Source organism: Falco peregrinus, chromosome 16 (assembly GCF_023634155.1).
Source record: "Falco peregrinus isolate bFalPer1 chromosome 16, bFalPer1.pri, whole genome shotgun sequence".
Classification (NCBI taxonomy): domain Eukaryota; kingdom Metazoa; phylum Chordata; class Aves; order Falconiformes; family Falconidae; genus Falco; species Falco peregrinus.
Genome location: NC_073736.1, coordinates 664,274 through 678,187, shown reverse-complemented (window position 1 = coordinate 678,187; position 13,914 = coordinate 664,274). Strand labels below are relative to the sequence as shown.

At 49.9% G+C, this 13,914-nt stretch overlaps 1 protein-coding gene across 14 annotated transcripts in view; it reads right to left on the bottom strand.

The window, feature by feature from the left end:
* The window catches only part of CACNA1S (calcium voltage-gated channel subunit alpha1 S), a 71,015-nt gene extending 58,554 nt beyond the window's left edge, over positions 1-12,461 (bottom strand). For 3 of the 14 annotated variants that reach the window (XM_055819844.1, XM_055819853.1, XM_055819856.1), the window contains exons 1-4: positions 8,772-8,894; positions 8,283-8,402; positions 4,636-4,839; positions 3,075-3,240 (exon numbers count right to left, since the gene is read on the bottom strand). In XM_055819844.1, the coding sequence (XP_055675819.1) occupies positions 3,075-3,131 (57 nt within the window). In that variant the 5' untranslated portion in view covers positions 3,132-3,240; positions 4,636-4,839; positions 8,283-8,402; positions 8,772-8,894. Of the gene's footprint in view, positions 1-3,074; positions 3,241-4,401; positions 4,496-4,635; positions 6,137-8,282; positions 8,464-8,771; positions 8,895-9,670; positions 9,813-12,326 lie in introns of those variants that run through there. The other 11 variants (XM_055819841.1, XM_055819852.1, XM_055819843.1 and 8 more) reach the window with 10 other exon arrangements.
* Positions 12,462-13,914: the final 1,453 nt, after the last annotated feature.

The following is a 13,914-nucleotide window of genomic DNA, read 5'->3' as shown; positions in this document are numbered from 1 at the left end:
ATAATAACTGTCGTTGGAAAGCTCGAAGCAAGACAGGGAGAGCATGTCCTGGAAACTCGGGGCAAAACACTTGTTCCCAATCTGATGGATGGAATGATTAAACAGACATCCATGAGATATGGAACAAGGTGCAGATCCTGCATGAAATTACTAAAGACAATTTATCATGGAGTTTTAAAGTTATATGAGACAAACTGACTTCGTGGTTACCTAATTTGGAATGGTTAAAACATGCTTTTATTATAATACTTATTGTAATAGTTTTAGGAATATTGTGTGTATTACTTCAATGTTTTTTTTGGTGCTGTCGAAGAATGATCATAAGGCATAATGATTTTTTTGTAGTTGCAAAATGATTTGCAAAAGTTACTAGAAAAGGGGGGAATGAATGGTGAATGATGTGCCACTTATCTAAAGGATGATGTACTTATGTTTATCTAAAAGTTGGGAAACGTCCAAGGACCCTTATTGCTAACATGACGGATGTGCTAATTGCTAAGTCCTTGGATCTGTCATCTTTAAAAAGGCTATCTGGTCCCAAGTTCCTGTTGTTTATACAACATGGCAAAGACAAGGAATTAAATCATGGTCACTAGCTTAGTGAGATATGTAAATGAGTTCCCGGAATTGTAATGAATATGTAAACTATTTCCCAGAAAGTTAATGAATAGGTCTGAGTTGCTGTATAAAGAGGGGACTGAAAAATCCCCTCAGGGTGCATGACTTTGGTGGAGCGATCCCCCATGCACCCAGCGCTGCTGAATAAAGATAACCTCCGCTCACTCGAATATTGGTGATAGATTCTTTAAATCAATCTAGTTGAAGATACCCTTGCTTCCTGCTGGGGGCTGGACTAGGGCACCTTTAAAGGTCCCTTCCAGCACAAACCATTCTACGATTCTGTAAACTACCACTGTCATTCCAGCCACTGTGTATTCATATATACTTGAGGAAGTCAAAGTTCTTCATGACTGAAATTTTACTCTGAAAGTTCTGAATTGCCTTGAAATTCTCAAGAGCTCTTCTCCAAAACATCCCTTCCAGAGATACTGATATTCAGGTCCTGGACCCAACACTGTACCTGAGGTTGTTTTACAGCAGGGCAGCAAAGTTTTGAAGAACAAGTGAGGCCGAGAGACTGCCCAGACACATTCTCCTCCATGTTCTCCCAGACCCATGTGGCAGCACCTTCAGAGAACACTTTTCTATTCGTTCCCGATAGTTCTAAACATCTCTAACAAAATTTCACCAGTGTCCTCCCCCCTGAAGCAGTGCTGCTGTTACCACAGATAGCAATGCAAAGATGTTCAAAGGAAATGGTCTGAAACACTTGGAAGCTAAAGGTCACAATAAGCAGGAAGAGAAAATACTTTACCATGTACATGAGACTGCTGGAAACTTTCTGCCGGTGCAAAGTGGAAATTTTCAGCTACCTGCAGGAGACAGTAATCTTTCATTAAAAGGCCTGAATCTATATAAACAAAGCAGTCATACCGGCAGTTGGATTTTCAAATTTTTGTTTGAATAAGATAGACAATAAGCAACTCATTGTCATGGGTGACAATACCAGCAAATACTGTCCTAAAAGATACGAATTTCCCCTCTTCCTCACAGGCAGTCATGTGGAAAGCCATAATCACATACCGATGTTGACAACAACTGTTCTACGCAGAGTATTTTAGCGGACGTAAAAATAAGAAGAAGGAATCAAGTCTATGGGAGGGAACTAACTGCTGCTGTAGGAAATATCAAAAGGTATCACAGAAACGGAGTGGAGAAAGTAACTGGGAGGGTGAGCAGGCAGGGTAAGAAAACCCTTAATACAATAAACAACAGTGGTCCTATGTATGCATCCATGAAAACAAGCCGTGTTCAAAAATAAAGCACTAAACCTACCTACCACCAAAAAAACCCCCACACTCCAAAATCCCCCAAAAGACAAAGGTTATTCAAATTTTAACCTTGAACATGAAAAGGATATGGATATTAGGTGTCAGTCCTCCCTGACACTCGCTAGCAATCATACACACCCTCCCCTGGAAGATTTCAATGCATCAAGCTCACACGCTACATTACACCTTTGAATGTCCGTGCAAACCTATCGCATATGTTAACTGCAGACCCGATGAGAATGGAGATGTGCAAAAGTCCAAGTGCCTAACAAGGGCCCCCAGAAATTTCCCTAGTGACACCCACGCACCCTCGGACCCTTGCTACCCACAGCACTCCCCTTTGAATCTTTCCTGCTCACCACACTTTGTGGCACAGGGTCCTGTAATGGTTCAGCACCCATGATGATGTTCAAAACACGGTGTCTGGCTTCATGAGCAAAAGGGTGGGGTGTGTTTGGTTTTGGTTTTGTTTTTCAGAAATAAAAAATGTTGCCTCCAGGAATAGTACACAAAGATGTAAAAAAACCTCCAGATTTTGAAATAAAGTAGTAAAAAAAAAAATTACCCTGGGCCTGACTGCTAGAATGTACTTGGGTACGTAACCTGCACATCCCAGTGTTTTGAGCTCGGTAACCTGCCAAATGACAGGGTAGTTACATAGTCATCTGGCCTATCTTGTACTACATTTTCATACACCAGTTGCAAAAAACATCTCTTTAAGCATCTTCAACCTTGACAACTCCAATAGTCTTGCTTCCACTGGTTTTCTAAAGAAGGGAACATTTCACTCCCTCCAGCACCTCTGCTGACAAGTTGTTGGTTACTGTTATCTCCAGCACCTGCTGGTGGTCTCTGTTGAGACTAGAAGGGCAGATGGGACAACCTCAAAGAAGCTGCCTCTCCCCCTCCAGAAACCTCAGTAAAAAGACTCACTAGCTAGATGGTAGAAAAAGCTAAGCTTCTCCAGCCAGCCCACCTCATGAAATAGAGAACTAGCCCCTTCCCACCCTTTTCCTGACCCTCCTAGTGAACCCCTCTACAGGCACAAGTACCTCGCTGAGCCCAGGGGTTATTACAGTCCTGTGAACACTTAAAGTTGGAAAAAAAGCAGAATGCCCTGACTGTGCCTTCTGAGGCTCATCACCACCATGCAGCAGGCTCACGGCAAAACCCATCTCTCACCTTGTTGACCTCCAGGAAACCGTACACTCGGCAGCCCTCGTTCTTCTGCTCTTCCATTTTCTGGCTAAATCCTTCCCTCTTGCACTGCTCTATGCTATCCGGGCTCTCGAAGGCCCAGCCTCATCACCTGTATGCTTCTCTGACATCGTCACAAGTATTGCAGCACCTGCAAGAGCACAAACATCATCTTATCATCTTTACAGAGATAAAGAGACACTCCAGCTCAGGACTCAAATCCCCGGTGGATTTTATTTCAAAGCAGCAAACTTCAGAAACTGGACACTGAAAGGTGGTCTAATGCTCCTGAAGGCGCTTGAGTTTCCTGACGTACTTTTTGAGATTTTGGCAAGAGGACGCAAGCTGTTTTAATGCAGCACTTAATTCTGAAGAGGGCTTTAGTTGTCCATTCAGACAGCCAAGTCCATTCTTGGCAAATAAATTTGCTGCAGAAATGACATTTGTTTCTGTGAGAAGTCTCCCACAGTTCTGAGCAGCTTGGAACTTCCCCATGTGAGCAAAGCATCTACCTGTTTCTATTCCTCCCTTCCTCCGTTTTTAGGGAAAGACTGCCAACATCGGAGGCAAGGTTAATGGCAAACTTTCTTCATTGCTCTTCTACCTCTGGACTCACCAGAGTCTCTATCACGCTCACCAGAAAAAACAACTGTCTGTCTCTGTTCCATGTTGTGCTGGACAAAACAAAAAGTTGAAGGCTGGAATCATGAATCCCTCAAGATGGAAACACCTCTGAGGAAGGATGCAACTTGACAGACATGACAAACTAAGTTACTACAGAGACAATAATAGCAAAGGATAGTCCAGAACCTGTGGACTATCACGAATCCATTCTTACACAAATTTGCAGGTAGAAGGAATGAGAAACACCGAATGACGCCCATCATTTGTCTGAGTGATGGGTGTCTGGTCTTTGCTCCCATAAGGATGCAAAGCCTGCAGCAGAAGCGAGAAGGCAAAGCCATAACCGGGTTTTATTCCAAGACAGCTCACAGAACAGTGAAATAATTTACACAGCTCCCCTCTGGACACCAAGTAATCCCAGAAAAGGTTCTGTTTGCTAAGATACTATCTTTGTGCTACTGCCCTTAAACAGGCACGCAGACAAAACAGACAACCTAACTGTGCACGCTCTTAACAATCGTGAGCGCAGCACAGGCGTACTAAAACACAACAGCTCTCACCATTCTCTGAACAGGTGCCCAGGAGGATTTCACTGTACGGACCTTCACAGACATTTTGGAAAAAAACGTCCAACACGTATGCCACATTAACTGTATCGATTCAAGCACTAAGAAGATGTGAAGGTTACCGAATGTCCTCTGACTCTGCCCCGTAACAGCTTTCACAGCGATCGGCATCCAAAGCATTTGGATCAAACACCTTTTCGTCTTCTTTCCCCAGTTCTAAGACAAAAGAGGATTCATAGTGACGAGGCACGTCTAGAAACACTACCTTGTACTTCTGCTCTACGCACAGAAACTGTTCTACACATGAAGGAAATGATTTTGTATCAGAATCTGCACATCCTGCACCCGAAGCTCACCTGAAAGAATGCACAGGGCCTGTTGAGCTGCAAAACAAGATCAAGAAGCAGAGTAGCATTTGCCATCTGAAGAACGCCCTCCATAGAAAGAACCAGCCACCTGTAAGCCTTGCCAGAGCGCCGATCAGATGTTACTTGCACAAAGGCTTCGTTAAAACTTTGTCTAAAGCAGACCCAAACAGCAAATTGCGACCGATACAGGACCTGTTACACAAACAACATTTTAAATAGCAGACAGCAGCGCATAGCGCATAATCCTGTCCCAAGATATGCAGGGAACACAGTTATATATTGCTGTGAAACTAGATCACAGTGGGAATCTCCCAAGTGGAAAACTGACACTCAGCTCTCCAGTACAACAATGCTGACAATGCACACACATTAACCACTGGCTTACTAGAAATCTCCAAGGAATTTCTATCTTTGTCATGATTTTACAATTCTGCAAGTGTCTGTGCCACCTGTGTGTTGAATGCGCAGCCACAGTACAGCTGGGGCACAAAAATGTTCTTAAATGCAGAAGGCTGCAGAGGGACTCTTAACCGAGGAGATGAGAGCTGGTGACAGCTGAAACCTGCCAAAGGGCAAGACATGCCTCCAGAAAACTCAAACAAGACCTTTGTTTTCCCAAAACCCAAAACAAATAAGAAAGGTCTGTAAACTTTGGAGTTCGGAATAAGCGAGCCAAGGAACTGCATGTCTAAAATTTTCAGAAACATGGGTTCTTATTGGAAGAGGCCCCTTAAAACCAGGCTGCTCCACTCACAAATCCTGAAGGACAGGACCAAGTCTGCTGGATTACAGAAGCCCTCTAAGGCTCACTGTCTAGGCACCGCCGCACTACCCTCTTACGAGCCTCGAAAAGGCGGCTTCTTGCATAACTAAGGCCGGGGCAGGTGATAAGTCAGACACTGCTGAGGGGACAAAATGTTATCGGGACCCTCTTTGTTGAGATTGGGAGGTATAACAGGCAGACAGAAGTGAGAGTATTTAAGACATCTGTATTAGCCACAGAAAAAAAAGAGATTTTAATTAGGAAGTATGAAATATGCATGAAAATAAATAGTTAACGTCACTTTATGGTAGTTATGATCAAGCAAATAAAAAATTTTAGAAAAATGTACCCATTCTTAAACCACTGTATGAGACTTACTTTCTACAGCTTACAACATTCAGACAAGGTGAGAGTACAATTAAGAATTCAACCAGTATGGGTTTTGATCCTGTAATTACACTAAAAGATAGCGTCAGGAAGAATGCAGCTTAGTAATTCCTACGCTTTGTCAAAGCCATGATTCCTGCCATTTGAAGAACACCTGTACAACACACGGAGTCTTTCAAGATACAGCAACTAGTAACAGCTTTCTGAATGTAATCGGTAGCTGCCTGTCGAGTCGTCTCAGAGAACACCCAGAGGTACTGCACACAGCTTGGATACTATAAAGAAACTGCAGTACGTAAAACCCCACATGCAAAGTTTCGTGCTGTTAACACGGTCCTCGACTTGCATGCAGATATGACACATGACGCCGGAAAACTCTGTCCATGTTAAAAGGAAACGAAACAGTAAAGAAAAATAAAAATTAAAAAAATTCAATCCTCTATCGCCATCCAGTGGAAATTAATGAGATGACATCCCAGCACAGAATGCAACCTACCATAGAAATCATTAAGCTATTAACTATTTGAATGTAACTATGATCAGGAAAAGCCTCCACATACTACTCCATAACATTTAGGTATGCTTTACTAAATTTAAGGTTAATGTTAAATAAAATGTATTTTTAACTAAGAAATTTAAAGTGCCGAAGCAGCTAAGTGGCAGAACCAGGCCCCGTCCCTAGCATAGCCCTAATCCAAGGCTGGTTTAAAACCCAGTCCAGTTAATCGGTGGGAGAACAGAGAAGCAACAGATGATCAATCTGTGGAAACAGGTGCTTTCAGAAACACAGGCGGTTTTGGAAAAATTGGTGCATGTGAATAGGAACTGCTCTTTCAAAGACTAAGCGCGCTTGAAGGAGCGTGTGAGTTAAAGCAGGCAGAAAGAAGATCACGATCCAAGGAGGAGCTTGGAACCGAGGCAGAGACTGGAACCGAGCAGGTGAATCAACTGGGACAGAGTCAGGTGATGGATTCACAGAACTGACAGGACCAAAAGAAACTCCTAAAAACTTCAGACATTGACTAATGATCTGGTAAGCGTATATAACCTACGCTGTATCCCTTGGTTCTCTGTCACCCACTGGGGGGGTGGCCCAGCTCTGAGTCGTGACTAAAGCAAGCCCGGCGGTAACCACGTCTGTGTGGATTTTCCCTTTACCAGACAATACTGCTATAGTTGCCATTTAAATAACTGACTGAACATCAAGTGCTACTAACAGAAACTGATAATCATAGCGTTTCACAAAGGTGGGTGGACACTTCCAATCTAACTTGCCACACGTGTGGTGGAAATCAAACCAGCCATATCCTTTTTCCAGACAGCAGAAGAAATTGCTCGTTGCATGCAATGCAATTTGATCGCTTTCAAAATGCCTCTCCTGGATGAGACACTTTGCTCCCTGCAAGTTTCTCTTCCTCTCCGTCAATAATATAATGAGCGAGAGCAACCGGTTCAGACCTAGTAATCCCAGTGGAGACTGGCAACACAAGTAAGGCAGGAGGCCCATATGTGGAAACAGAGAATTGGGTACAAAAAAGCGGGCTTTGACCCCAGACATTACATTTGTCACGCCACAGCCTCTGAATACAGAAAGGCTGCTAAGTGACACAACAGTAAGAACGCTATCACCTCACTTCTGTGACACCAGGAGAAGGTCTCGTACCTACCCACTGTTCAGTTCCTGGCTTAGTTTAGCCTTTCAGGTTTTAAGAACAGAAAAGTTAAATCTGAGTTACAACAAATCAGCAAATTTATTTCATGCCAATACACAGAACTACACTATCTCCCAGAAGAGATAATAAGGACCTCACGTTTTAGAAAGACAAAGTCAGGACAGTATTACCATTACATTGCAACACTACCAGAATCGTTCCCGGTTTGTATTGAAGTACAACAGTAAGTCATAACATGTAAAAAAACACAGAGGAGAGGTATATGTAGCCAAGGACCACTTACTCCAACTTGTAACTGATCAATCAACTGAAATCTATGAATCAGGGATGCATTAACACACACAAAGCAAACGTAGTAAGATGCGGGTTTAGGCTTAAGGGTCAAGTCAGTGGAGCCTTCCCTGGAGAGAGGCTCTTTAACCAGCTCGTCCCATTTGCCAGCCTCCTAGGATTTAAAGATGCAACCAAAGTCAAGTTTTGCCAGAGCAGCTGCTTGATGTCTAGTAGGAAAAGCCTGTTCACTCAGCAGCTTTGCTCCTGAAATGCATCAATGAGTCCTTCTCCCAGTTTCAGAGGGACCAGGCAAAGACTTGCCTCACAAAAGTACCAAGTATAATATATATACACACACACAGAGGAGCTTGTCTGATCTGCCAGTGTAATAGATGTGTCCTATAAACTCTTCAAGAGTTTGTAGTGTTTAAAACGCTGTGAATTCAGCCGTCCCTTGTTCCCATGAATCTCATAGCAGGCATACGGTGATGGAAAGGCTATGAGAGCATCCATCCAAGAATGGCAGAATAGCATCTTACCATGTCTCTCGGCTTCTGGAGTCACACGATTGGCAGCTTTATCCAAGTGCTGTTTAAACAGCTTGTGCTCTACGTCCTGCTGCTGCTCTCCTGTTACATCCATGGCATCGATGCTCAAATCTGAAAGCAGTGAGCAAGGGAAGCGGTCTATGAACATACAAGTGTTATGACCTGTGGCAAACTGAGGAAATGAAAAGACAGAATCTTTCACCCAGCACGGTAAGAACGTGCCAAACCGGGAGAGCGTGTACGGCTAGGACCAAGTGACCGACAGGGAATAAAACACAAGGTGCAGCATGCTAAATGACCTTCCCAGGTACCGGGTTTGGTTTGGTGTCCCAGAAGGACTGTTTCCAACTTCCAAGAAAGCGTTACCCTGAAAGATAAACGTGCTTAAGGCAAAAAGCCAAAAGCAAACCCCTCAAAGCCCAGAACCATTCTCAGGAACACACGAGTTAAGCCTAAAATTGGTTGAAAGCTGCCTCCTACCTCTTCCCCCGCCACCTTTCCCCCTTCAACATCAGCACATTTCCTTGTGATCCCTTTTCACAAAAAAAAGATTGAGGCCTGTGGTATCAGCTTGGTACCAAAGCACCACGATGTGCTTGCTGACTACATGCTCTCTTAGAAAGCTGACAGCTTCTCCACACACAACAGCTGAGGCTTCCAGTCTCTCTGGCCTTCCCACGCCCTGTGAAACGTGAGGAAGGCAAAGACCGATAACATCTCGGGGGGTCAGGAGGAAGTCAAGATGCACTACATCTAGAGCCCAACGCATTACCCAAAGGAATTACCACAACAGAACAAGAGACAGGAACGATCGGTAGACAGGCAGATAACATGTACAGCAATAATACCCAGTCAGACTTGCAGGACACTTCCAGTCACTTCATCCCGCAACTTTGTTTTGAATTTAGTTAAAAGGTAATCAGATTCTTAACGCTGATTCTGCTTTTATAACTTCTGGAGAAAGGCTAACACGTGGCCTTGGCATTACAGTCAGAATTCAAGCACCAAAATCACGGCAAAGCTGTGCCTTGTCAAGTGACTTCCAAAGCAGGCTCTGGAGCCTTTCAACAAGATAGTCAAATCTGGAGTCCCAAGGGAACTCTGTGCCAGCTCCGTCAGTGCGACCAAGCTCTCTGACAAAGTACACCGCCATACAGAAACATAAGTGGGTTTATACCTCAGGCTCTTTCATAATCTAGAAAAATAATACTGCCCGATCGGACGCGCTGCTTTAAGCGCCTAGCAGGCCTGGCTGCATAACCACGAGGGACCAACAATTCCTCCCCGGCTGTTGCCCAAGCCGCAGCGCAGCACACGGAGCCACGTGGGCCCTCGGCAAGTACAAAAGTGATCCCTCCGTAGTCAGCAGTCCGACTCACAAGCACAAGGCACACGTGGAAAAGTAACATCTAGACTGACCTTCAGTTTAGCTCCCCTTGATTTGTCAACGTACAATTGCGGATGAACCTAGGTACAAAGAAAAAACAAAAGAGCCCCGTTTCACTGGGAAGCAAATCAAAAGGCCTCTTGCATTCGGCTGCTCCGGCCCAGGAGCTGAATGTCAAGACACAGGATCAGCGAAACACCTGAACTGCTGCCTCCCAACCCTCCCCGGTAGTTAAACGCTTGCCCTTTGTAATACTTTTTAGAGAAATCAGCAGTCAGGGGCGAGGGGTGGGGATTCCACCGCCGGCTTTCTTTCCCTTGCCTGCTCGCAGGGGCGGGAAGAGGCTCCTGAGCCATCCCCCCGCGACAGCGTTACCGCAGGCCCCGAGGCAGCCTCTCTGCGGCCCGCGGGGGCCGGCAGCCCAGGCCGGCTGCCACGGCTCAGGCCAGCGGCTGGGGGAAAGACAAAGCCCCGCGCAGAGCTGCAGCGGCTGCCCGGGCAGCCCAGAGGCGGCGGGTGGGCGGCGGGGCGGCGCGGCCCGACCCCTCTCCCGGGCGCCGCCGCCACAAGCGAGCACCGGGGCCGCCCCGCCGCCGCTCCTCGCCGAGGTAGCGGCGCGGCTCCGAGAGACAAAAAAAAAAACAACCAAAAAAAGGCAGCCCCGTGAGGAGCCCGCTGACCACCGTCACTGCCGGGGAGACGAGAACCGGCGGCAGCCCCGCCGCTCCCGGGCCGGGCCGCCCGCCTGCCTCAGCCCGCCCGCCGCCGGCACCAGGCGCTCCCTGCCGCGGCCGAGCGCCGGGCCGCCACATCCCCCCCGACCGGGCCGCTGCCCGCCGGCCCCCGGCCGCCCTTCAGCCCGAGCGCGCCGCCGCACGTCCCGGCCCGAAAGTCTTCCGGGCTCCCGGCGAAGGCTCCGCACCTCCACGGCCGCTCCAGCGCGCCGCGCGGGCCGGCAGTGAACCCGCCTTTCCCGGGCCGGATGCGTCCTCTGCCCCTACGCACGAGGCCGGAAGCCCCGCCCCTAGGGGGGGTCAAAGCCGCTTCTGCGCATGCGCCGCCCTCCGTCGGCCAGCAAGGCTTCTGCGCATGCGCCAAAGCGGGATTGCGTCATCGGCCCGGACGCACGAGGCCTGAAGCCCCGCCCCTGAGGGTCAAAGCCGCTTCTGCGCATGCGCTGACCTTACTTGGCCAGAAAGCCCTTCTGCGCATGCGCCAAAGCGGGATTGCGTCATCGGCCCGGACGCACGAGGCCTGAAGCCCCGCCCCTGAGGGTCAAAGCCGCTTCTGCGCATGCGCTGACCTTACTTGGCCAGAAAGCCCTTCTGCGCATGCGCCAAAGCGGGATTGCGTCATCGGCCCGGACGCACGGGGCCGGAAGCCCCGCCCCTGAGGGTCAAAGCCGCTTCTGCGCATGCGCTGACCTTACTTGGCCAGAAAGCCCTTCTGCGCATGCGCCAAAGCGGGATTGCGTCATCGGCCCGGACGCACGGGGCCGGAAGCCCCGCCCCCTTCGGCGTCAAGCCGCGTCTGCGCATGCGCTGCCCTTACTCCGCCTGGGAGGCGCGGTGCTGCCGCCTGGCGAAAAAATTTGGGTACTGCAGGCCGTCTAGCTAACGGACTGCACAGTTTATTATATAGGCACGGCATCAAGAAGGGAACTCTGCCCACGGCCCGTTAGGAAGTTGCCTGGCTTCCCATCCCGGTGGATGAAGTTCTGGCAGCGAACATTCTCGATTCAACTAGTCTAGCGAAAAAGAAAAAAAGAAAAAAAAAAAAAAATCACTCGAGAGACCAGGCATACGCTTTTTTTTCCCCCTTATAAAAACACTAGCAACAGTGCCTGAACGGGAAAAGAGGTCACGAAAGTTTTTCTTGTAAAATGGAAGGGCACGAAAGAGAACAGAATTCGACAGACGAGACGTAAACCTCTCCAGCTCTTTCCCCGTGCCTATCGGACATCGGTTTCCAAAAACTTTCTCGGGTGAGCGCCTTTTGTCTTTGAGCAGTGCAACAGACGCTTTGCAAACAGCACAAGTCTGCTTTTGAACCATCGTTTCAGACTTTGCAATCACTTGAGATGGGGCGCTTTGTACTTAAGAGAAACAAAACCCGCTCTGAGTCTTTCCTTTAACGATACAGGCCTATTCCCCTTTCCCTTAGAGAAACAACCTACTCGCTTCTGAGCTCTCGAGGAATCTTAATACTCCCAACACACTGCGCCGCCAAGATGAACAAAGCAGTTTCCTACCACGTTGCCAGCGAGCGATAGGACCGTCTCGAGACGAAGTTTCCTCGGACAAAAACCAGAGAGATCTATCTTCAAGACTCGGTCCAAACGGGCTCCGTCACCGTTCCATCGCAGTCCCCTTCGGCTCCACACCGCTGCCTTGTGGGAACGCCCCCTAGAAAAAAAGAAACGCTTTCATCAGGGTAACAAGCAGAATACAGCTCTAGCCTTGAGGACGGCTGGCACGCACACGGCCTGTATCGCCGCGGTCCCCTGAGCCGCAGCTCAGCGCGCGCCGACAGCGGTGACGGAGGACGGGCTGAAGGCGAAAAGCCGAAAGCCAACCCCCCGAAGCCCAGAACCGTGCTCAGGCACCCAGGAGTTAAGCCGAAAACCGGTTGAAAGAGCTGCCTCCTACCTGTTCCCCCGCCACCTCTCCCCCTCCGAGGTCAGCACCTTTCCTCGCGATCCCTTTTCGCAAACAAAAGACGGACGCCTGCGGTCTCAGCTCGGTACCGAAGCACCACGATGCGCTTGCCGGCGGCGTGCTCCCTCACAAGGCTGACAGCTTCTCTGCACGCAACAGCCGAGGCCCTGTGAAAGGGGAGGAAGGCAAACACCGATCACGTCTCGCCGGGGTCAGGAGGGAGTCGGGGTGCGCCGCAGTCAGAGCCCAACGCCTTCCCCAGAGGAATTACCGGGGCACAACAAGAGGCAGGAGCGATCGGCAGACAGGCAGGTAACACGCACGGCAGCGATACCCACGGCAGACTGGCAGGACGCTTCCAGCCGCTTCACCCCGCCGCTTTGTTTCGAATTTCGTTAAAAGGCAGTCCGATTCTTAAGGCTCACTCTGCTTTGAAGAGCTGCTGGAGAAAGGCTAACACGTGGCATCGGCGTTACCGTCGGAATTCCGGCGTAAAAATCACGGCAAAGCCGTGCCTTGTCAAGCGGCTTCCCAAGCAGGCTCTGGAGCCTTTCCACGAGACGGGCAAAGCCGGAGTCCCGCGGGAACCCTGTGCCAGCTCCGTCAGTACGGCCGAGCCCTCCGACAAAGCGCACCGCCGTACGGAAACGTCAAGCGGGTTTATACCTCGGGCTCCTTTACAGCCTCGGAAAACAACACTGCCCGGCCGGACGCGCTGCTTGAAGCGCCTAGCAGGCCCGGCTGCGTTACCACCAGGGACCGACAGTTCCTCCCCGGCCGTTGCCCGAGCCGCAGCGCAGCACTCGGAAGCGGCGGGCACACGGAGCCTCGCGGGCCCTCGGCGGCTACAAAAGGGATCCCTCCGTAGTCAGCAGTCCGACTCGCAAGCACGAGGCACGCGTGGCGAGGTAACATCTCGAGCGACCTTCGGTTCCGCTCCCCTTGACTTGTCGACGGACGCTTCCGGACGAACCTAGGGACAAAGGGAAAACAAAAGGCCCCGGTTTCGCGGGGAAGCAAACCAAAAGGCCTCTTCCCCTCGGCTGCTCCGGCCCCGGAGCTGACTGTCACGACACAAGACCAGCCAGACACCTGAGCTGCCGCTGCCTCCCAGCCCTCCCCGGCAGTTAAAAGGCTTGCGGAGAAAGCAGCAGTCGGGGGCGACGGCTGGGGATTCCGCTGCCGGCTGCCTTTTCTTGCTCTGGCCCGCTCGCAGGGGCGGGAAGAGGCTCCTGAGCCACACACACACACACACACACCCCCCCCGGCCGCGACAGCGTTACCGCAGGCCCCGAGGCAGCCTCTCTGCGGCCCGCGGGAGCCGGCAGCCCCAGCCGGCTGCCACGGCTCAGGCCAGCGGCTGGGGGAAAGACAAAGCCCCGCGCAGAGCTGCGGCGGCTGCCCGGGCAGCCCGGAGGCGGCGGCGGGTGGGCGGCGGGGCGGCGCGGGCCGACCCCTCTCTCCCGGGCGCCGCCGCCACAAGCGAGCACCGGGGCCGCCCCGCCGCCGCTCCTCGCCGAGGTAGCGGCGCGGCTCCGAGAAAAAAAAAAAAAAAAAAACCCAAAACAAAACACCACCC